Source organism: Hyaena hyaena, unplaced genomic scaffold, assembly GCF_003009895.1.
Source record: "Hyaena hyaena isolate Hyena2069 unplaced genomic scaffold, ASM300989v1 scaffold_289, whole genome shotgun sequence".
Classification (NCBI taxonomy): domain Eukaryota; kingdom Metazoa; phylum Chordata; class Mammalia; order Carnivora; family Hyaenidae; genus Hyaena; species Hyaena hyaena.
The window spans coordinates 727,842-750,108 of NW_024080920.1; the positions used below are offsets into that span (position 1 = coordinate 727,842).

Consider the following 22,267-nt stretch of genomic DNA (forward strand, 5'->3'; position numbering starts at 1 on the left):
CTTAGTGTACAGAGAAGATTCTCTGCATCAGTGCTTCTCAGGCATTGGTGTACCTGGAGATCTTGAGAAACTCCAGATTCTGATTTAATATGTCTAGGGCATGGCCTGAGATTCTTGGGTTCTAACAAGCTCCCCAGTGCTCCTTTGGATAGCAACGGTTTAGATCAGTGATTATTAATCCTGGGCAATCATCAGATTAACCTGGAGATCCTTGAAAAGAAGTCGGTTTTACAGGCCCCAGAGTTGGAAATTGGATTTTAGGATAGGGCCTGGGAATTGCTTTTCTTTTATAGTTTTTCTTAAAAAAAAATTCCCCAGGTTACTGTGATAATTAGGGAATCATTGGTTTAGAAGGTAACATGTTATGGATGCATTGTCTCACAAAACACAGAGGTATAAGTGGGCAGTTAATTTTGCTTCATTAGACATTTCAGAGGGACTGTGTTTGTTAGAGGTCATTTGCTCTAAAACAGTAAGAAACCCACTCATGCTTTTTGTTTTAATTTTTCTTAAATGTTTTATTTTTGAGAGGGATAGCAGGGGAGGGGCAGAGAGATGGGGACAGAGGATCTGAGGCAGGCTCTCTGGGTCTGCACACTGACAGCAGAGAGCCCAACGTGGGGCTTGAACTCACAAATTGTGTAATCATAACCTGAGCTGAAGTCAGACACTTAGCTGACTGAGCCACCCAGGCACTCCCCCATTCATATTTATGGAAGGGCTATTATGCAAACCCCAAGAGCAGGAAGTATCTGTAGATCTCAGAAGGAAACAGAGCTAAGAATTGGAAAGTCGTTAGGAACTAAGGATGTCCATACTATCTTTCTTCTGTTTCCTTCTCTCTGGGGACTGGCTTTGGTAGAAATTGGCCATCCAGGCAGTTTGGTCTCTGCCACCAAGCCAGTTTCATATTCCTGAAAGAATCTGATCAGTCCAATGTAGCCCCTGGACTGGTTCTCCTTGAGCCAGGAGGCCACTTCTGGACAATTCTCTGGTCTGGAGATCTGGAGATTTGATGACTTACATCAAACACACACTTACAGGGCCCCACTCTCAATGTAGGAATATGGGGTCCCCCTAACATTGTTGGTCAGACTTCCTGAAAGGTGTCTTCTACAAGTGCTTTTATATATATATATATATATATATATAGCTTTGCATTGTTGGGGTAGGATTACAGAACTAAATAAGATAAATCCCCTGATCTTTAAATTGGGAGTGCATTACTAGCTTATTGCGGGAGAGAGACAAGGAAAGATTTTAAGTCAGTGTGATATGGTCTGAGTATGGTGGGTAGAGGGCTATCTGGGAAACCTGCAAGAGAAAAACTTAACCAGCCTGGATATTTAGGGAATATTCAGAGAGGACATGTCTGAACTGAATCATGAAAGATAAGTATGTGCTGGCCAGATACAGAAAAGAGGGGAAAGCAGTTGTGGCATTGTGAACAGCATGAGCATGAAACAAAATAATTATATTTCTTTGAAGATTTTGGGGTAAATAATAATTAATAAACCATTATTTCTAGAACATGAGGTCCATGACAGGTCTCTAGAGAGAGAGGTTGGTGCCAGGTTGAGGAGTTAAACTCCATGATATGGAGTTTAGATAAAGCGGAACCAATTGATATTTTTTCTTTTTTTAAAATGTTTGTGGGGCACCTGGGTGGCTTAGTCGGTTAAGCGTCCGACTTTCGCTTAGGTCATGATCTCGCGGTTCGTGGGTTCGAGCCCCGCGTCGGGCTCTGTGCTGACTGCCAGCTCAGAGCTTGGAGAATGTTTCAGTCTGTGACTCCCTCTCTCTCTGACCCTCCCCTGCTCACGCTGTCTCTCTCTCTCTCTCCTAGAAATAAATAAAACATTAAAAAAATTTAAAAAAAAAAAAAAAAAAAAGAAAAAAAATAAAATGTTTGTTTATTTTTGAGAAAGGACTAGTGGAGGAGGGGCAGGGAGAGAGGAAGACACAGAATTCAAAGCAGGCTCCGAGCTGTCAGCACAGAGCTTGATGTGGGATTTGACTCAAACTCACGAATTTTGAGATCATGACCTAAAGTCAGAAGCCACCCAGGTGCCCCCCCATTGGAAAATTTTAACTGACATGGGAGAATTGCCATTTTTATGAAGATGATGCATTACAGTGTGAAGAATAGTTTTGATGGTGGCCTTGACTGAAGGTAGAAAGATCAGTTGCCATTGTCCAGAGAGGTGATGAGAAAAAAGAATGGAAAGGTAGGAATCAACAGTGAGAATATTTATGTAGATTTGGTAGGTCTAGATTGGATGATGGGAATGTGGGAGGAGTTGAAGACAGAGAAATTTCTTTTGCACATAATGAGCTTATTAATTATTATGTTATTATGTTACATTATGTTATGTTATATAGCATGCACAGGCAGGGGAGGGGCAGAGGGAGAGGAAGGGAGAGAATCTTAAATAGGCTCCACACCCACGATGGAGCCCCGACTCTGGGCTTGATCTCACAACCATGAACCACCTGGGTGCCCTGGACATGATTGAGTTTAAAATGTCTATGGAGCACATCAGCAGTGTTTCCTGTTAGGTTGGGAATCTGCCTTAAGTAGTTCTCGGGGCTTATATTACAGATTTGGGGGAGGTTATGCCCTCCCACTCCACCTTTTTAAAATTTTTCCTTACTCTCTGTCTGGCACTCTTTTTTTTTTTTTTTCTCATTTATTTTGAGAGAGAGAAAGAGAATGTGAGTGGGAGAGGGGCGGAGAGAGAGAGAGAATCCCAAATAGGCTTTGCACTGTTAACACAGAGCCTGACCCCCAGGCTTGATCCCAGGAACTGTGAGATCATGACCTGAGTCAAAATCAAGAGTTGGATGCTTAACTACTGAGCCATCCAGGCACCCCTCTCTCTGGCAGTTTTATTCCAGATGCTCCTTCCCTTATATTTATATTTAAACTTAAGGCCTATCTAGTTTCTCCTTTCCTAGATCTTCTTGCACAAGCAGTAGGTTACTTTATACAAAGATTTGACATGATTTGGCTTCATCACGAGAACTGCTGAGAGGATTTTAAGCTGACTTCCTAGACTAAGGTATATGATGGCAGAGATTATTCCTCTCTCGTGCATAGACACATTGCTAGCATCTAGAACAGTACTCGGTATTTTAGTTGGTACTGAATAACTGAGTGGAAGAGTGAATCATTTAATTCTATAAAGAGTTTATTAAAGACTTAATAGTTTATTAAAGATTGTTCTTTGTCTGAGACTGATCTTTTCTGTAAAACATTTCTCTTTTCTGTAAAACATTAAATCTTGCAGAGTGGCAGGGAGTTAGTCTGGAAAAGAGATAGAGAAGAGCATTTCAGGCAGAAGCAGCAGCATGAACAAAGGCATGGGGGCATTGAAGTGAATGTTGTACGTGCTAGAGAAAAGCAGTTAGACAATTAATAACTCTTACCTTGTCATATGTCTCAGGTCAGTCCAGCAAACCTAACATTTATAGCACATTTAATAGTGGTTATGATAGGTTCTAGGAATTGTTTACAAGTAGGTCCAAACTGGCAGAAAACCTTTTTTTTGGGGTTCTTTAAGTCCATAGTCTAATGAAAGTCCTTTTTGAAGCTGCCTTTCTTTTTTTTTTTCAGCTTATTATTTATTTTGAGAGAGAGAGTGAGTGAGTGAGCAAGGGTGGGTGAGCAGGAGTGGAGCTGGGATAGAGGGAAAGAGGAGGGAAAGAGAAAAGAATCCCAAGCTTGGGACTGGGGCTTGATCTCAGGAACTGTGAGATCAGTGAGATCATGACCTGAGCCGAAATCAAGACCCAGATGCTATCTTTGAATCCCAGGCAGAATTTACTGCTTGTTAATCTGTGTTTGTGTAGTATATTATACCTGTCTCTGTTATATTTTCTTATTTTCTTATTTCATTTGACTAATAACCCTGACTAGGCCTTTAACAATTTCTAGGGTCTAATATGTAGTAGAGATTAATCAAAGTTTGGTGGATAATTAAATGAATGGTTGTTTGTACCCAGGGTTATCCACATTAAAGAGAAACTGTGTCATCTTCTTTATCCCTTTTCTTGTAGCTATTTGTAGTGGATGTGCAGACAAGCCAGATCACCAAGATTCCCATTCTGAAGGACCGGGAGCCTGGAGGTGTGACCCAGCAGGGTTGTGGTATCCATGCCATCGAACTGAATCCCTCCAGAACTCTGTTAGCCACTGGAGGAGACAACCCCAATAGTCTTGCCATCTACCGGCTGCCTACACTAGATCCAGTGTGTGTGGGTGATGTAAGTTTCCCCAGAAATTGTAGTTAGAGGTAGCCTTGTTTTTAAACAGAACCAGCTAGGTAACATGGTCCCCCTTCCACATGTCCTCTGGGAAGGAACAGCTTCCCCTAGATTTCTGCTAATGGGGGTGAGGTGAAAGGGTAGAAATATCAAAATGGGGACTGAATTCCACGTAGGGAGTATCTGGTATATTGAGAGTGTGTGTTTGTAAAGGGGTGAGCAACACTCAGGGGCCAGCACCAGTGGGTTGGTGTTTGAATCCACAATGTCCACACATCTCCCACTGCCCATAGTCAGCAAAATTTATTAAATCACCCATTCAGCAACTATTTATTGAGCTTTCTATGTCCAGTCATTGTTTTAGACGCTGGGGACATGCAGTTAATAAAACAGAAAAGCCTTCCACCTCATGAAGCTTCTGTTCTAGTGTAGGGATATAAACCAATATATAAACCAATAAATATTTACCAGCAGTCTGTCAGAGTATGATAAGTGTCATGGAGAAGAGTAAAGCCTGATTAAAGGGATAGAGAGAGTGGTGGAGAATGCTATTTCAGAGGGTGGTCAGAGAAGTCCTCATTGATAAGAATGACATTTGAGCAGGGAGACATAAAGGAAAAGATGTCTGGAGGAAGAGAGTTCCAGACAGAAGGAACAGCAAAGAGGTCAGTTATAATTCTTGTACCTGGAAGGTACAGAGTAGAGTGGTAGGATGAGGTTAGAGGAAGAAGAGGTGGGTGATTGTGTGTAGGAGCCCTAAATAAGATATCCAGAGGTGGCAGGCCGGAGCTTTGTGTCCATCAGACATGTTCATTGCTCATAGGAATGCCAGTTTTATTCCAGCTTTGAGCTCCTCGAGACAGAAGTTAAAACTTGTAGGATCCTGCCCTGTGGGTTAAGATCATCAGAGATCACTTTGTCATTTTTATAAAGATATTTTCAGTCAGACTATATGCTTTTCAAGAGTATTCATTGTAATCCCTATTTTACTAATTTCTTTTTTTTTTTTCCCCATCTGTCTCTGTACCTATCTGTTCCTTCTGCCTCTCCAAGGATGGACACAAGGATTGGATCTTTTCCATTGCATGGATCAGTGATACTATGGCGGTATCTGGTAAAATTACCCTTTTATATGGAGTTTTGGTGTGGCAGGGAGGGAGGGAGGCTAGAAATTGAAAAGGGATAGGTAGTAGTGCGATTAGAAATAGCCCAGTAAGCAGATTATCAGCCAGGGGCCAGGAGATCTTATTTCCAATATTGGCTCTTTCTCTGACTTACCATGCGTCCTTGGATAAGTCATTTCCCCTGTATATTCCTGATCTGGAAAGTAGAGTTTTACTGGCATTCTTCATTTATTATTCATATTCTGCTTTGTTCCCAAAAGTATATATGATGGCATGTTAGCTGCAAAGATTTTGTGGGGCTTCATTGTGACAATCTTTCTGAAAGTGTTTTTGGAAAAGTTGATGTTAGTATTAGGAGCAGTTATTTTCTGTATAACTATATAACATGTTTCTTATTGATAAAAGCTGCATAGAAATGGGACAGTTTTTTCTCAGGGGTAGAAGTCAGAAAAAAACACATAGAAATGAGTATAGAGAAGATAATAAAGAGATACACAAATGCTTACTTGATACCCACAACAGCCTAGAAAGTAGGCTCAGAGTGCTAACCAGTTTTGCTGGGCACCCATAAATAAAATCCAATCCCTAGTTCTAGATTCCCAAATAAAAATAATCCTAATAGTTGCTAAATTAAGTACCTCACATATGTTATTTCATATTATCCTCAGAATAATACTAAGAGGTTTGCATTATTAGCCTCATTTCAAAAATGAGAAACTTTAGATTCTGAGAGGTTAGTATAACTTGCCAAAAGCCACACTAATAGTGACAGATGGACTCAGATCTGAATCCAGATCTGATTTCAAAGCCCATGCTTAGAACTGCTACTAACAAAACTAAGGGAACATAAATATTTCTTCTTTCAATTTTTTGCAAGGCAATAGTTACCCAGGAGTGGTTCAGAAGCTTTTGGATTCCCTGTCATTTGCCTCCCTGGGGAATGAGAGCTGTTTGAAGGCAGAGGCAGAGTCCTGCCACCTTTATCATAGGGATTGCCCATATGACAGTACCCTGTACTAAATGTGGTGTTGGGAGCCAGGACTTGACTTTGGTTTGGAGGCCTCCTATCTCCTTGAGATACCCTGCCAACATCCTGTTTTTGAGCTGTTGACTCCCAAGTCTACATTTTTATGAACATTATAACAGCTTTTTTTTTTTTTTTAATGTCTTTATTTTATTTTGAGAGACAGAGACAGAGAGCGAGTGGGGAGGGGCAGAGAGAGAGGAAGACACAGAATCCAAAGCAGGCTTCAGGCTCTGAGCTGTCAGCACAGAGCCCAACACGGGGCTTGAACCCACGGACTGTGAGATCATGACCTGAGCCGAAGTCAGAGGCTTAACTGACTGGGCCACCCCGGCACCCCAGAATATTATAACAGCTTTTAAGAACTTGGGCTCTGAGGGCACCTGGGTGGCTCAGTTGGTTAAGTGCTTGGACTCTTGATTTTGGCTCAGGTCATGATCTCATGGTTTGTGGGTTCGAGCCTTGTGTAGGACTCTGCATGGGCAGTTTGGGCTCTGCTTGGGATTCCCTGTCTCCCTCTCTGTCTTTGCCCTTCCTCTGCTGGCACTGTCTTTGTCTTTCTGTCTAAAATAAACATTTTTATAAAAAGGACATAGGTAAGATTAAATGAAATAATACATAGTGGCTGCTGTATTAAAAATGGCCAATACTTGTTAACCATTGTTAATGTTAAGCTTGATGATGAATATGAACTCCCCTTAACATTCTACCTCAGATTCTGCATATTCATACTCATGATCTTTCTTGCAAGATCCCCTCCTCCCCATGGACATATATTTGTGAATGCTCCCACCTTCCACACAAGTGCACAGCAGAAAACTAAAACTCCTCTTATGGTCTTCAGTCTCCTTAGATTACCAAGCCATGGTTATACTGCTTTTTTTTTTTTTTTTAATTTTTTTTTATTTTTATTTATTTCTAGGAGAGAGAGAGAGAGAGAGACAGCATGAGCAGGGGAGGGTCAGAGAGAGAGGGAGTCACAGACTGAAACAGGCTCCAGGCTCTGAGCTGGCAGTCAGCACAGAGCCCGACGCGGGGCTCGAACCCACGAACCGCGAGATCATGACCTAAGCGAAAGTCGGACGCTTAACCGACTAAGCCACCCAGGTGCCCCGGTTATACTGCTTTTTAAAGTATGCCTTATAAACATTGTATGTCATGTATACTTAAATAATTAAAAAGAAAAATCCTTTTACATACAGTTTCTTTTCTCTGCTACAGTGCTCATTCATCATCAAGATCTTGAATTACCCTAGTATCCTTCCATATTTTCTCTGCTTCTGTACTTGTCTTCTCCTATCCAGTCCTCATGATGCTATTTTTGCTAATAAATTCTTTATTTTTCTTTATTCTAAAAGTAATGTGTTTATTATAAGAAAATTTTTAAATATAGATAAGCAAAAAAGGAAATAAGAACTATCTTCAATATCTCTACCCAGAGGTAACTATTAATATTTTGAAATATAAGGGGCGCCTGGGTGGCTTAGTCGGTTAAGCGTCCGACTTTCGCTTAGGTCATGATCTCGCGGTCCGTGGGTTCGAGCCCCGCGTCGGGCTCTGTGCTGACTGCCAGCTCAGAGCCTGGAGCCTGTTTCAGTCTGTGACTCCCTCTCTCTCTGACCCTCCCCTGCTCACGTTGTCTCTCTCTCTCTCTCTCTCTCCTGGAAATAAATAAAACATTAAAAAAATTAAAAAAAAAATTTTGAAATATAACATGTTGATAGAGTATAGGTATAATTGAACAGTTCATTGTAAAATTCTATGAACATTTCACTATGCTTGAATTTTTCCTAATAAAACTTGTATAGTTTTATTTTTTAATCTGTCTTATAAATCATGCATAATTCTCCAGATGCGTCCTCCTCTCCCTGGCCTTTTCTATATTTCACATGTAATAAAACTTCTGCTTTGAATCCCTGCTCATCAGCATTATGATGCAAACAAATTGGTGGCACCTGGCTGGCTCATTCACTAGAGCACATGACTCTTGATGTCGGGGTTCTAGGTTTGAGCCCTGTGTTGCGTGTAAGGATTACTTAAAAGTAAAATCTTTAAAAAGAAGGATGCAAACAAATTGGATCATATTTCTCCTATGTTAGATAATTTTTTACTATGAAACATTCAGGAGATTTGCAATATGGAAAGGGTACCTTCTAGTTTAAAGGAGAGTTGGCAAATAACTTTACTGGAAAGGAATTTTAAAACATGATTTTTTTTTTAAGTTTATTTATTTATTTTGAGAAAGAGAATGTGTTCTTGTGCATGCAAGCAGCAGAGGGGCAGAGAGAGAGAATCCCAAGCAGGCTTTGCACTATCATTGCAGAGCTCAGCTTGGGGCTTGAGATCACAAACCATGAATCATGACCTAAGCCAAAATCAAGAGTTGGATGCTCATAAACTGACCCACCCAGGCACCCCCAAAACAGTATTTTTTAAAAAATGGTTTTTAAAAAATGGTCCTTGATTTTCTATTTTATGACTATACCATCACCTTATTCTTGTGGGACATACAGATGTTCTGAATAAACATCTTTTTGTATCTGTCTTATGATAGTGCATTATTCCTAGATGGGAACACAGACTTTCTGGGTTTTGCTGCAGATTGCTCAGTTGTCCACCAGAAAGATGGTCCCATTTTAGCTTGCCACCAGCAATGTATTCAGGGCTCAGTTCAAAGAAAAGTGTTCTTAGTTTTTTAAGTGCTTCATTATTGTTTTCTAAGGAAAACTCTTTTTTTTTAAGTATTCATTTTATGTAAAACAGTCATCCTTTTTTGGTTTTTTTTTTAAGTGTATTTATTTTTAGTCGGGGAGGGGCAGAGAGAGAGGGAGACAAAATCAGAAGCAGGTTCCAGGCTGTGAGCTGTTGTTAGCACAGGGCCCAGTGCGAGGCTCAAACCCACGAACTGTGAGATCATGAACTGAGCCAAAGTCAGATGCTTAACCCACTGAGCCGCCCAGGTGCCCCCAAACATTCTTAATATGGGAATTATGGTCCCTGTAGGTCCATGGAAAGCCTTCAAGAGGTTCATGAACCTCCCTAAAATTGAATGTACATTGTGGTGTTTTGTGTAGTTTTCTAGAGAAAGGGGTTTTTAATATTCCTAAGTGTCTCAGAGGCATACAAGACTCAGAAGACATTAAGCACCATTGAGGTGGAAGTTCCCAAACCCTAGTGCCCAGCAGACTTCACCTGTGCATGCATGCCCAAGTGACCTAAGCATTTGGCTTGGAAAATTACTGAGCTTACTCAAAACTACATAATTCTCTTGGAAAATTTCACCAACGGTTAAAGGTTATATTGTAATTCTTATACCTTAGTTGAATCATCCTCTTGATGTACCTATTAAAATATATGCTGTTCTCTGTTTAGTGGTGGGCCCTCTGACCAAGTGTCAGAACATATGAGGATGATGCACAAAGAGCTAGACTAAGAAAGCCCATCTTGGTTTCTGTAGGAGTGTCTCATAGAGATTTGGTTATGTCTGACATCTGTGGTTTCCTTGTTCTGTAGGCTCACGTGATGGCTCTATGGGACTCTGGGAGGTGACAGACGATGTATTGACCAAAAGTGATGCAAGGCACAATATGTCGCGGGTCCCTGTGTATGCTCACATCACTCACAAGGCCTTAAAGGACATTCCCAAGGAGGACACAAATCCTGACAACTGCAAGGTCCGGGCTCTGGCCTTCAACAACAGGAACAAGGTATGAGTTTGCCAAAGAGGAAGGCTATTCCTCTTGCTTTAGCTTCTTGGTTTAGATCTTGGAAGATTCACTCCCAAGATTTCTTTCCAAGTCAGTCCTTGTTACATAGCTTAGTTCTGAGCCTATGGAGAATTGAAGGCTGAGGGACGCTGGTGAGAAATTATAACAGAGATTATAAAACTCTCATCCCTTGCATTGAGCTCTGCAGTATTTCTCTGGATGGTCCATATTTGTGGGTCAGCCTCTCAGAGTTTCCCCGGGGCCACTCTGATTTGACTGTCTCTCATTTGCACATGCCTTTGCAGGTACTCTATTTTGGGTGTGATTTTCATATGTGCCTCTGAAAGCAATCACTTTTTTGTCTTTGGTATTCAGTTTCTTTTCATTCTTCACTGCCTATTAACCACAGTGCCAGCAGGTCTTACCTAATCATGGAGTCAGATCTGATGCTGGCAGTATTGAATGTTAGGGTGGAGACTCAGAGCCAGAAGAGGAGAAAAGTTCCCCAAATCTGAATCAGGCCACATTTGAAGGATAGTTCCCTTAGCCTCCTATCTCCTGTCCACAGTTGTGGCTTAGAGGTAGATTTAGATCCTCCACTCATAGAAGCTCTTACACTGAGATTTATGAAACTGTCCTTCATGTGTGGGCTCTACTATAACTATCCAATGAGACGTCATGGGAATGATTGCGTAGTAGGAACTTTTTGAACCAACGTAAATAGGTGTTTACGTTATTGCTAGAACCTTGCTGGCTTCTTAAATTCTCCCAAGCAGCAGCCTTGATTTAATAACACTATCCAGCTGCATTCCATAGCGTGAGATAATGGACTGACAACCGTTGGCCCCTGTGCTGGAATCCTCATGGGATAAGAATGAACCTGGGAGGACCCCAACCTTCAGGGTCTTCCTCTGCTTACGACTGTATATGTTAGTTACTACGGATTGAAATATAACTTGTTTTTTCATTGCTCTTGTAGGAATTGGGAGCAGTATCTCTGGATGGTTATTTTCATCTCTGGAAGGCTGAAAATACACTGTCAAAGGTGTGATGAACGTTACTTAGTGGTTTTACCTAAAAATTTACCTTTTGGTTAAAATAGATTTATTCTCCCGTTACCTTTTCATTCTTGTCTAAAGAACCAGTTTTCCAAGGGTCTGGCCATGTTACTGCACAGTGAATGGAATTCTGAACCTGACAATGCCTCTCAGATCTTTTAAAGAGATCAGAGGCTGGGGTGCCTGGGCGGCTCAGTTGGTTAAGCACCGGACTGCAGCTCAGGTCATGATCTCACGGTTCATGGGTTCGAGCCCCACAATGGGCTCTGTGCTGACAACTCGGAGCCTGGACCCTCCTTCATATTTCTGTGTCTCCCCTCTCTCTCGCTGCCTCCCCCCCCCACACACACACACGGACACCCAGCTCCTGCTGTGTGTATCTCTCTCTCAAAAATAAATAAACATTAAAAATAAATAATAAATAAAGAGATCAGAGGTGGTGATTCTTTCACATTGCGAGGACCGAGAGATTCCTTTAACTAGCAGTCCTCCAGTCTGCAAGGCATTTAAGTATTTGCTTATGGATTATTCGCTGTTTGGCGTGTTACAAGGGCAGGAAAACCTAAAAGTTAGGAATCACTGGCAACTGAAAATTAATTAAACTAAAAAACCATTTTTGAAATGATACGTAATGAGAATATTTGTAATCTTTACAAGCAACTTTTGCATAAAGTCAAACCTACCTGTGGTTTATTTGCCCTCTTATCCCAGAGGCCTTTGCTGCGTGTTACTTCTGTGATAGACTTCTTTCCCAAGAAGCAACAGAGCTTCAGGAATTACTCCTTCATGTCAAGCAGCCTTTGAGCCCAACTGACCTTGCTTGGTGCCTTACATGCAGTTGCCACCTGCTGAGGATTGACTTAATGACAAGGATCCAGAGTTAAGGCTGAGTAGTGTTGCCTGGGGTTGAGCCAGTCCCATGAGTGTACTTTCTGTAGTGTACAACTCTCATATAATTGGGGAGCTAGGCTGAGGATAGGCAGAAATTAGCCCCTTTATCTGAAAAGTGGTGAGGAGGGTGCTGGCAGAGAACAGAGTCTTACCTTGGCTTTAGTTCCCTGGGGTTACCCTGGAAATAACCTGTAGGTCTAGGCTTTTCTGCTTCTGATTATTTAATTCCAGCTTAACCTTTTTTTTCCCCCTAATCAGGCCTCTTCAGTACCAGATCATCTTCTTATAGTCACCCTCTCTTTCTCTTATTTACTTTGGGGTGGAACAGGGCAATATTTTCTTAATCAGGGCTTGTCTTTTTGTCTCTGACTTTGTATGGCTTGTGTATGAAGGAAGCCAACACAAGTGGGCATCTAAGAACAATGCCCTATAGTACATTCTCTGGTATTGCCATGTGTGCATCACTCCTCTCTCTGTTTCAGCTCCTCTCCACCAAACTGCCATATTGCCGTGAGAATGTGTGCCTGGCCTATGGTAGTGAATGGTCGGTATATGCAGTGGGCTCCCAAGCTCATGTCTCCTTCTTGGATCCACGGCAGCCATCATACAACGTCAAGTCTGTTTGCTCCAGGGAGCGAGGCAGTGGTAAGAGTCCTGCTATGCCCCTGAGGCTTATAGCTGCATTGCAGATGGGTTTTGACTTTCAGTTTCTATGTTGATTTCCAAACAAGAATAGTGATCTTTATGGAACCTGGTGGAGGTGTTTGGTAACACTTGGAGGGAGCTTAAATACCTGCAAATGGCAACAGAGCTTCAATCCACAGGCAAATTTGTGACCATAGAAGCCTTCAGTGGAAACCAACAGTCAGGATATTGGTGGTTTACATATTTTTTCAGAGATCTTGACTTTCTGTTGTGTGGTAGTGTTTAGCTGCTGCCCTGTCTGAACTGTAAAAAACATTTTATGCTAAGGGATGATGTGCAGTGAGGAGTTTATAGAGGGCATGAGGAAACTTTTGAGGGTGATGGATATGTTCATTATTTTGATTATGGTGGTAGTGTCATGGATATATACACATGTTAAAACTTCAAATTGTATATTTTAAGTATGTACAGTGTATTGTTTGTCAATTAAACCTCAGTAAAGCTGAAGAAAATAGTTTAGATCCAATGACTAGGTTAATTATAGCTTCATCCTCCTGTCTTTTATAGCATATTTTCTCTGACAGCACTCTTTATCAAGGAATAAAAAGATTATGTTTGTAATGTACTTTAAGATTTCAGAATATCTTTATCTGAGATCTTACTTCATCTTACCTAGAACCCTGTAGAAAGCAGGTAGGAAAAGGTATGTTTAGTGTTACCTCTATTTTATAGATGAGGAGACTTGAGACTCAGACCAGTTAAATACCATTCTCCGTGTCTTCTGGATTGGTGGAAGAACAGCCAGGGACTAGAATCCAGATCATTCAAGTTAACAGAGTGTATTTTCTTCATCTCACTTTGTTCCCCTTCTCCTACAAAAATGTAGCTACATTATCTGGGAGTCCTAAAAGGCACAATAAGAATTACAGTTTAGCTTCTCTCTTTCAAGTTGTGTTTATTTTCATTCAGATATTGCAATAGTGGCTTTTGTTTAGGGTTTGTTTCAGTCGTTATTAAGATGCTCCTGTTTAGTGCAGAGAGAAATAATGTGTGTATTGAGAGTTATAAGGGTAATTAGGGTTGGCTGAAATGATGTCTGCAGTGAAACGCTTTAAGACAGGCACACCTGGCCAGCTCAGTGGATAGAGCATTGATCTTGGTGTTGTAGGTTCAAGCCCCATGTTGAGTGCAGAGATTAGTTAAAATTAAAAAAAAAAAATTTTTTTTAAGTTTTAGGGGCACCTGGATGGCTCATTTGGTTAAGCATCCAACTCTTGATTTTGGCTTAGGTCATGATTTCATGGTTATGAGGTCGAGCCCTGTGTCAGGCTTCATGCTGAACATGGAGCCTGCTTGGGATTCTCTCTCTCCACCTCTCTCTCTCTCTGCCCCTTCCCTGCTGTCTCTCAAAATAAAAAAAAAATAAGTTTTTTAAAATTAAAAAAAAAAGAGTTTTTAAAAAAATAAGTAAATAAAGCTTTAGAGGTGCCTGGGTGGCTTAGTCAGTTAAGCATCTGACTTCAGCTCGGGTCACCATCTCCCGGTTCATGAGTTCGAGCGCCGCATCAGGCTCTGTACCGATAGTTCAGAGCCTGGAACCTGCTTCAATTCTGTGTCCCCTTCTCTCTCTGCCCCTCCCCTGCTCACACTCTGTCTCTATGAAAAAAATAAAAACATAAAAAAAAAATGAATAAAGCTTTAGTAAGAGACTGTGGTTATTGTTACAGGAGTAGCTTTCATACCTAATAAGGAAATACTGATTCCACAAATATTATCAAGCACCTCTTATGTGCCAAGAGACATCTTTGTACCCTGTGCACTTCTCTGATCCACAGACATGATACCAGATAAAGACCTCTTACAGTGCCATGGTAGGGGTTTTAGGTCAGATAGGAAAAAGTCCTTATTAATATAATGATTTGTAAATATGCAGGTTATCCTGTTTCAGTATAGGTTAGAAACACAGTGAAGAAGAGGTTAGAGCTATGAAAGATAACTCACAGTAAGTCTAGGGGAGGCAGGGAGGTTCAGGGCACAGTTAAGGCTTAGGCTAAAAGATCTTAGGCATCATTTGGTCTCTGGTATTTCCCTAAGGCTTATGGGAAGGTTCCTGTTAGTGCATCAATTAGCAGTGTGGCACCAGCATTCTCAGGCTTTTGCATGAGATATACCTGCCATGGGAAAGGCATTGTTCGGTATGTGGGTGCCACCATGTGAACTCAATGCTGGAGAAATTCAGGTAGGCAGACCATCAAGTATGTGCTCTCCCTACTCATTCCCCTTTCCTTTTCTCTCTCAGGGATCCGGTCAGTGAGCTTTTATGAGCATATCATCACTGTGGGCACAGGGCAGGGCTCCCTGCTGTTCTATGACATCCGAGCTCAGAGATTCCTGGAAGAGAGACTCTCAGCTTGTTATGGGTCCAAGCCCAGACTAGCAGGGGAGAATTTGAAACTAACCACTGGCAAGGGCTGGCTGGTGAGTAAGCCCCTGCCTGACATGGTTACTGAACAGTGACAAAAAAAATTGTCTTCCATCTACCTACCTGCTTCCACCCCCACTGATAACACCAGCTACCCACATACTTTTTCACTGGTAAGAGCTACTCCTTAGAGGGACGCCTGGGTGGCTTAGTCGGTTAAGCGTCCGACTTTCGCTTAGGTCATGATCTCGCGGTTCGTGGGTTCGAGCCCCGCGTCGGGCTCTGTGCTGACTGCCAGCTCAGAGCCTGGAGCCTGTTTCAGAGTCTGTGACTCCCTCTCTCTCTGACCCTCCCCTGCTCACGCTGTCTCTCTCTCTCTTCTAGAAATAAATAAAACATTTAAAAAAAAAAAAAAAAAGAGCTACTCCTTAGAGCAGAGAAAGGTACTTTCCCTTGGTTTTGCTACTGTGTCTACATATCTGTGGAAAAACTGCAGCCCAGTAAGACACACTATTGACTTAGGATTACCCCCAGGTGATGATAGAGTAGAAGGAGAAGGAACCCCCCCACTGTGGCCGCTACAGAATTATTATTAAAGAGTTTGGTTCCAAGTGTCCTGAGAAGACCTTAGGTTTGTACAGCAGTTCTTCAGCCTGTTCACTTCTCCCTAACGTTCGTTTGGAAACATGAGGCTCCATTTCCCATGAGCACCAGTCTCCTGACATCAGGTTAGATGCAAAACCCTCTCCTCTTAAGGAGACCAGAAGGCATTCCTGTCCCTTACTACCCCCTTTTCTGCCCCGTGACCTAGAGGTGTTAACAAGTCTCTTTTTCTTCCATAGAATCATGACGAAACTTGGAGGAATTACTTTTCGGACATTGATTTCTTCCCCAATGCTGTTTACACCCACTGCTACGACTCGTCTGGAACGAAACTCTTTGTGGCAGGAGGTCCCCTCCCTTCAGGGCTCCATGGAAACTATGCTGGGCTCTGGAGTTAATGACAACTAACTCTTTCCCAAAATGCAGAGATTTACACTAACTTCCATCCTTAGTTTCCTTGTTTCTTTTGATTTTCTTCCAATTGTGTGAGGCCCTCATTTTAGTGGGAACACGAGAGTTTGCCTATGGTTTAGGCACTTGACAGGAAACTCGATACAGAAGTCTGAAGTGTTTTTTGTTGTTTTTTTCTTTTTTTTTGCTTTTCATAATCAGAGTTTTTTCTGTCTTTTCTTTCTGGCTTCTCAACCAAACATTGTTAATTCTTATTTGTATTTTTTCTTTAAGTGACACACACTCTCCCCTCTCTGGCTTCTGGCAGAGGCTGGTATAGTCATTCTCAAGCTTACTTCACTCTTGAGAGGTAGGGTTCCTTTATAATTATATGGTTGCTGTCAGACTTTCTGTGAAAGTTTGGGGGCTGTGTGTGTGTGTGTGTGTGTGTGTGTGTGCGCGCGCGCGCATGTGTGCGTGTGTGTGTGTGAGAGAGAGAGAGAGAGAGAACTTGTATGCCTGCAGATTCTGTGTGTCACTGAAATTACCTGGAGTAAGAATTACTTGTAATTAAAATATTTATAAAAGAAACAACTTTATTCACAGAGTCAGCTTTGGGACTAGTCTTTATCTTGTTTTTTAAAGTCTAACAGCACTGATTAAGTAAAAACAGAAAGAAAAACAGTCACCACCAGGAAAACTCTTTGAGTTAGATTGCAGGCTTCCTGGTGACTTTCTAGCCAGGACTCCAGGGTGATCCGTCCCCTACCTGTCTTCCTAACCTTGTGTTCCCCAAGTGAGAACACTTCTGTGTGTCATTTCCACTTCAACTTCCCATCTACTGAGCCAGTGGCCACTCTCCTAAAACATCAGGGTCTCCAGATGCAATTCTGGAGGCTGCAGAAGTCTTGGTAGAACTTGGTAAAGAGAATCCCTATCCCAGTCTTCCTTTTCCTTCCCTCAAACAAGACCTGATACGGTATCTCAGGGGCCTGGAGCAGGAGGCCTTACGTCTGCTAAGATTCACATACTCAGTCCCCTTGGCTTTGGGGAGAAACTTCTCCTTTGCCTTTCTTCTGATCTTCCCAGTGGGTTTTGCTTTGCTTTTCTAAATTGGATTCAGTCCAGGAGGGTGGGGGTAAGCTGGGGGTTTATCTGTGTGTAGCTTCATGTGTGGAATGTTCATTTTCTTATTACAGTGGGGCTGGGGTTGAAGCCACCTCTCCCACTCTGTTGCTTAGCCCTGGGGGTGGTGGTGGGTGGCCTAGAACCAGCAACATTGTGCATGTAAAAGCATTGATGTGATTAGTAATTTGTTCCTCCCTTGAACTGTGTTTAGTCAGGTTTTGAAACTTGCAGGCAACTGGCTGACCGTGATGTCCAGTTATTCCTTGCTTTTTACGCATCATGTTGCAGATAGCAGCTGTTCCCACCCACAAATTCCTCCTCCATTCTAAGTACATACTCTGCTTCTGTTAACAGCCCATCCTGGGGGAAAGGAAAAGTCATTTATTCCTGCACTCTCGTTTCTAAATTGCCCTCCCAGTTATCCCCCTCTGCTCTGGGTGTAAGTGGGGAGATTGAAAAAAAGAGTGCCTTCTCCTTGGTAAAGGGGGCTGGTGGGGAGGGGAGACAGCAAGTCCACCCTATCTTGGTGATACAAGCCGCATACCACAGGTTCTAGAATTCTCATCTTCTAACCTAGAGAAATAGGTGCTATAAACAGGGAATTAAGTAAAATGCTGGATACTATAGATCTTTTAATTGTCTTAATTTTTTTTCTATTCTTAAACTACAGGCTGTAGATTTCTTAGTTCTCACAGAACTTCTATCATTTTAAACCAACTTGTATATTTAAAAAAAAAAAGATCTTAAGTAGGATGTTTTGTACTGTTGCCAGACCCTCTTCTGTGATGGGTAATACGTTTGATTGTTTGAGATTTTGTTTTTTAAAATGTAGCACTTGACTTTTTGCCAAGTAAAAAAATAAATATTATTCCAGTTGCAAAGTGGTTTGAGTGATTATGTATAGCCAAAACGCAGCAGGGAAATAGCTCCAAATGACTGGTTAGAAGTTTACCTTGAGGGGCTAAGATTGCTTGGAACAGAAGGGGAACAAAAGAGTCCTCTCAAAGCTAAAGGCAGGTCAAGTACAGTCACACAAACACTAAGACCTACTTGCTCCTGGTCCCCAGCCCTGGCCAAGGATCATTTATTCTGGGGTCCAGTTGAGAATGAACTCAGCCAAGAGGACACAGTGACCAAGGTGAGTGATGCTACTCCCAGAACTGGTTTGGGGCTGTTGCTGAGAGAAGGGCAGACTGCTGAATCATACCACCCTACTCACCACCAATCCTGGAAGATCCATCGGGACTGGGCCACAGAGGCAGGCAAGGCAATATATTCCTCTGTCACATGACACTTGTTCCTCACCAGGCAAGCTAGACACAGCTGTCCTTTGCACCTGCCTTGGAGACTGACTACAGAATATAATTCATACAGGCATCTACCTGCATGGTCAAAGGCCACAAAACAGGAAGGGGGCGGTGAATTAAATTAGTTGAGGTAATTAAGAGGGCTTCATAAAGCAGAAAAGCCTTTTCCAAGATGAAATTTTTAGAATTTCCAATTCATGAGATAGTGATGGGTGTTTGCAAAATGTTCCTTGGTCAGATTATTTCTGGGAAATTCAAATTTAAACAAAGACCTGCTTTTTCCCAACCTCAGGTTTTGGTTACTATGGAACTCGTGTCCACAGAACATGCTCAGAGAAAGGTGTTGGGATCTGGGTGGGGGACCTGGCCTAGGCTTCAAGCCTCCATGGAATCTTGGCCTTGCTCCTGTTTTCCAGCCAGACTTTCCAGCAAAGTATGTATCTTACAGAAAAGCTTTGTGGACTTTAGAGGGTCCCTCCCTTTCCTGCCAGTCCCAATTCCCTTGCCGTGAAAGAACTTCCTTGTTCTCCCTCAGGCCACATGCCTCATTTTATGTTCTACTCGCTCCTTCCATCATCCTTGGGTCCTTTTACAGAAGGCTTTGGAACCGAATTTATGCTCTCAGTTCCCTACCCCTGCCACTTCAAGAGTTGACTAGTATTAATCAGGCTTTTAGTGTGTTTTTATTTTTTTTTAATTTTTTTTTTTAATGTTTTATTTATTTCTAGGAGAGAGAGAGAGACAGCGTGAGCAGGGGAGGGTCAGAGAGAGAGGGAGTCACAGACTGAAACAGGCTCCAGGCTCTGAGCTGGCAGTCAGCACAGAGCCTGACGCGGGGCTCGAACCCACGAACCGCGAGATCATGACCCAAGCGAAAGTCGGACGCTTAACCGACTAAGCCACCCAGGCGCCCCAGTGTGTTTTTATTTTTATTTATTTTTTAAAGTTCATCCATTTATATTGAGAGAGCACGTGCATCTGTGAGAGCAGGGGAGGGGCAGAGAGAGAGGGAACGAGAATCCCAAGCAGGGCTCTGCACCACCAACACAGGGCCCAACATGGGGCTGGAACCCAGGAACCATGAGATCATGACCTGATCTGAAACCAAGAGTCAGAGGCCCAACCAACTGAACCAGGTGCTCCTTTTGTTTTGCATTTTTTAAAAAAGGAATCTCCAGGGGTGCCTGGGTGGCTCAATTGTTTAAGCATCCTACTTCAGATCATGATCTTGTAGTTTGTGAGTTCCAGCCCCACATTGGGCTCTGTGCCGACAGCTCAGAGCCTGGAGCCTGCTTCAGATTCTGTGTTTCCCTCTCTCTCTGCCCCTCCACTGCGCACACTGTCTTCTCTGTCTCTCAAAAATAAATATTAAAAAATTTAAAAAAAAAAGTAATCTCCACCCCACATGGGGCTCAGACTCATGACCTCAAGATCAAGATCAGCTCTTCCGACTGAGCCAGCCAGGCATCCCTGGCCTTCAGTGTTTCTGATTAACCTGAAGATTCCCAATCTAGCCTCTCTGATTCAACTGCCATCCAGACAGTTCCTAGAGCAGGTACCCAGAAATAGCAAGTCAGAATATTAAGATTCTTAGCTTAGCATTGGAGTCAATTGGAAAAGTCAGCCTATGACCCAAGTGCTTTTTTCTTTCTTTTCCAATTGGCTGATGTCTGGAAGCCAACAACAGGTGGGGGTTGGCAGGGGCTATCATTCAGTGTTACTTAGTTTTAGCCACATCTCATTCATGCTAGTGTGCTGAGATGGCTGGAAGCTTTAAGGTAGAAACATGGGCTAACTCCGGAACCACCAATAAGGACAAAAGAAAGTTCGAGTTTCCTGACTTTTTTTTTTCCTGTCCTTACTTCTGCTCCTCCAAATAATAATCCAGAGAAATAAATGTGAGACATTTTATGCTACCACCAGAGAGAGGTGTGAGCTGATGGGGTTGTAAGCTCTTTTGTTTCAGCTCTCCAAGACAGGGCTCTGAGCTGTCTTCTCAAATTCCTACTGGGTTAAACCTCACATCTGAACACTCCTCTTGATTAGTGTGTAATTGCTGAAGTCAGAATTTTAAAAGGATAATAATACTCATTAGCTGAGCTCAGTGTCACATGTTTACTGCATTTCTTGGTAAGCACTGTTCAGAGCTGTAATTAACATCCCTACTGCTATGGATAGGAAGAAAACAAATGATCAACTTCTCTCACTTGTAGCTACCTTTTCCTTAACTGGTGGCAGCTTGAACAGGGGACTGGAAATAAGGCTCCAGGGTCAAGGCCATTGCCCATTGCAGATAACACTGTGCTGAGTACCATGGTCTAGGGTATGGCAGTTTGGGCCCTGTAATGTATGTGAAAAACATCCTTCATCTTCACCACCACCACCCTCTCTGCTCCTCTAGGCTCTTTTGTGAAAAACAAAATTATTGCCGCAACCACCATGGTTAAATTTCTACCATTTGATCTTTCTTACCCCCTGGGGGAGAGGAGTGTTCTATCACTGATTAGAGGTACCGTTGCTATTCCCTGAAGGGGGATACATGCCACTCCCAAGTGCTGACCAACTACTCTGGGTAAGTGGACCCAAAGGCAAGGGTATGAGTTCTGTTCTAGTTCTACTGCACCTGCTTGTGACCATGACTTTGAACAAGTCTTTTCCCCTCTTTAGTTTTTTCATCTTCTACAATGAAGAGTTCAGATTAGTATTAGATTTCCCGGGTCCTTAGCACCCAAAACAACTATTCTAGTTCAGGGAAGTCTAAGAAGAATAGGAAGCAATCCTTCCCCTCAAGCAGTTTATCTTCAAAGCAGGTAAGTATAGCAGGGCTTGTTAAATTTTGTTATGTGTCTTATTTTCCTGATGATTTCTAATAAAACATTGAGTATTGTGGATTGGATAGTGTCTCGCCAAAATTCAAATCTACCCAGAGCATCAGAATGTGACCTTATTTGGAAATAGGGTCTTTGCAGATATAAATAAGGTAAGGATCAAGAGGAGATCATACCAGGTTAGAGTAGGCCCTGCAGTGAGAGTTTCCTATATAAGATAGAAAAGGACATACAGGGACACACAAGACAACGTGAAGAGAGAAACTGGGTAGAGTGATGAATTTCTAAGCAAAGGAATTCCAGCACCCACCAGAAGCTGGAAGAGGCCGGGAAAGATTCTCTCCTAGAGCCTTGGGAAGGAGCATGGCCGTGCTGACACCTTGATTTTGGACTTCTGGCCTCCAAAACTGTAAGGGAATGGATTTCTGTTGTTTTAACACCACCAAATTTGTGGGAAATTGTTTTGGCAGCCCTAGCAAACTAATACAGGAATATTCTGAGGAATTTTCAGATATCAATTTTTATAAAATCAGATTTGAGATTTAAGAAAAAAATTCATTTTGTGATAATACAAAGATGAATGGTACTCATAATAGTGCTAAGACTTGCAAAAGCAAAAACTAAAGCCCAGAACCACACTTGAATTGCCTCCGCCTGGCTCTTTCCATTCCCGGACCAAGGCAGTAATCACCCAAACTGCTCACCTCTGGTTGCTTTTTCCTACCTATCTCAAATTGTCTGAACATTTTAAAAAATTTGTTTTTAATGTTTATATTTTTATTTTTGAGAGAGAAACAGTGTGAGTGGAGGAGGAGTAGAGAGAGAGGGAGACACAGAATCTGAAGCAGGCTCCAGGCTCTGAGCTGTCAGCACA

The 22,267-nt window shown here is 42.2% G+C and overlaps 1 protein-coding gene across 3 annotated transcripts in view; it reads left to right on the top strand.

Moving 5' to 3' along the window:
* Positions 1–22,267, top strand: part of DCAF12 (DDB1 and CUL4 associated factor 12) — a 50,034-nt gene that overhangs the window by 19,740 nt on the left and 8,027 nt on the right. For 2 of the 3 annotated variants that reach the window (XM_039247079.1, XM_039247078.1), the window contains exons 3-9: positions 4,060–4,266; positions 5,320–5,380; positions 9,928–10,121; positions 11,101–11,166; positions 12,553–12,715; positions 15,015–15,193; positions 15,980–18,139. In XM_039247079.1, the coding sequence (XP_039103010.1) occupies positions 4,060–4,266; positions 5,320–5,380; positions 9,928–10,121; positions 11,101–11,166; positions 12,553–12,715; positions 15,015–15,193; positions 15,980–16,138 (1,029 nt within the window). In that variant the 3' untranslated portion in view covers positions 16,139–18,139. Of the gene's footprint in view, positions 1–4,059; positions 4,267–5,319; positions 5,381–9,927; positions 10,122–11,100; positions 11,167–12,552; positions 12,716–15,014; positions 15,194–15,979; positions 18,140–22,267 lie in introns of those variants that run through there. The other variant, XM_039247080.1, reaches the window with a different exon arrangement.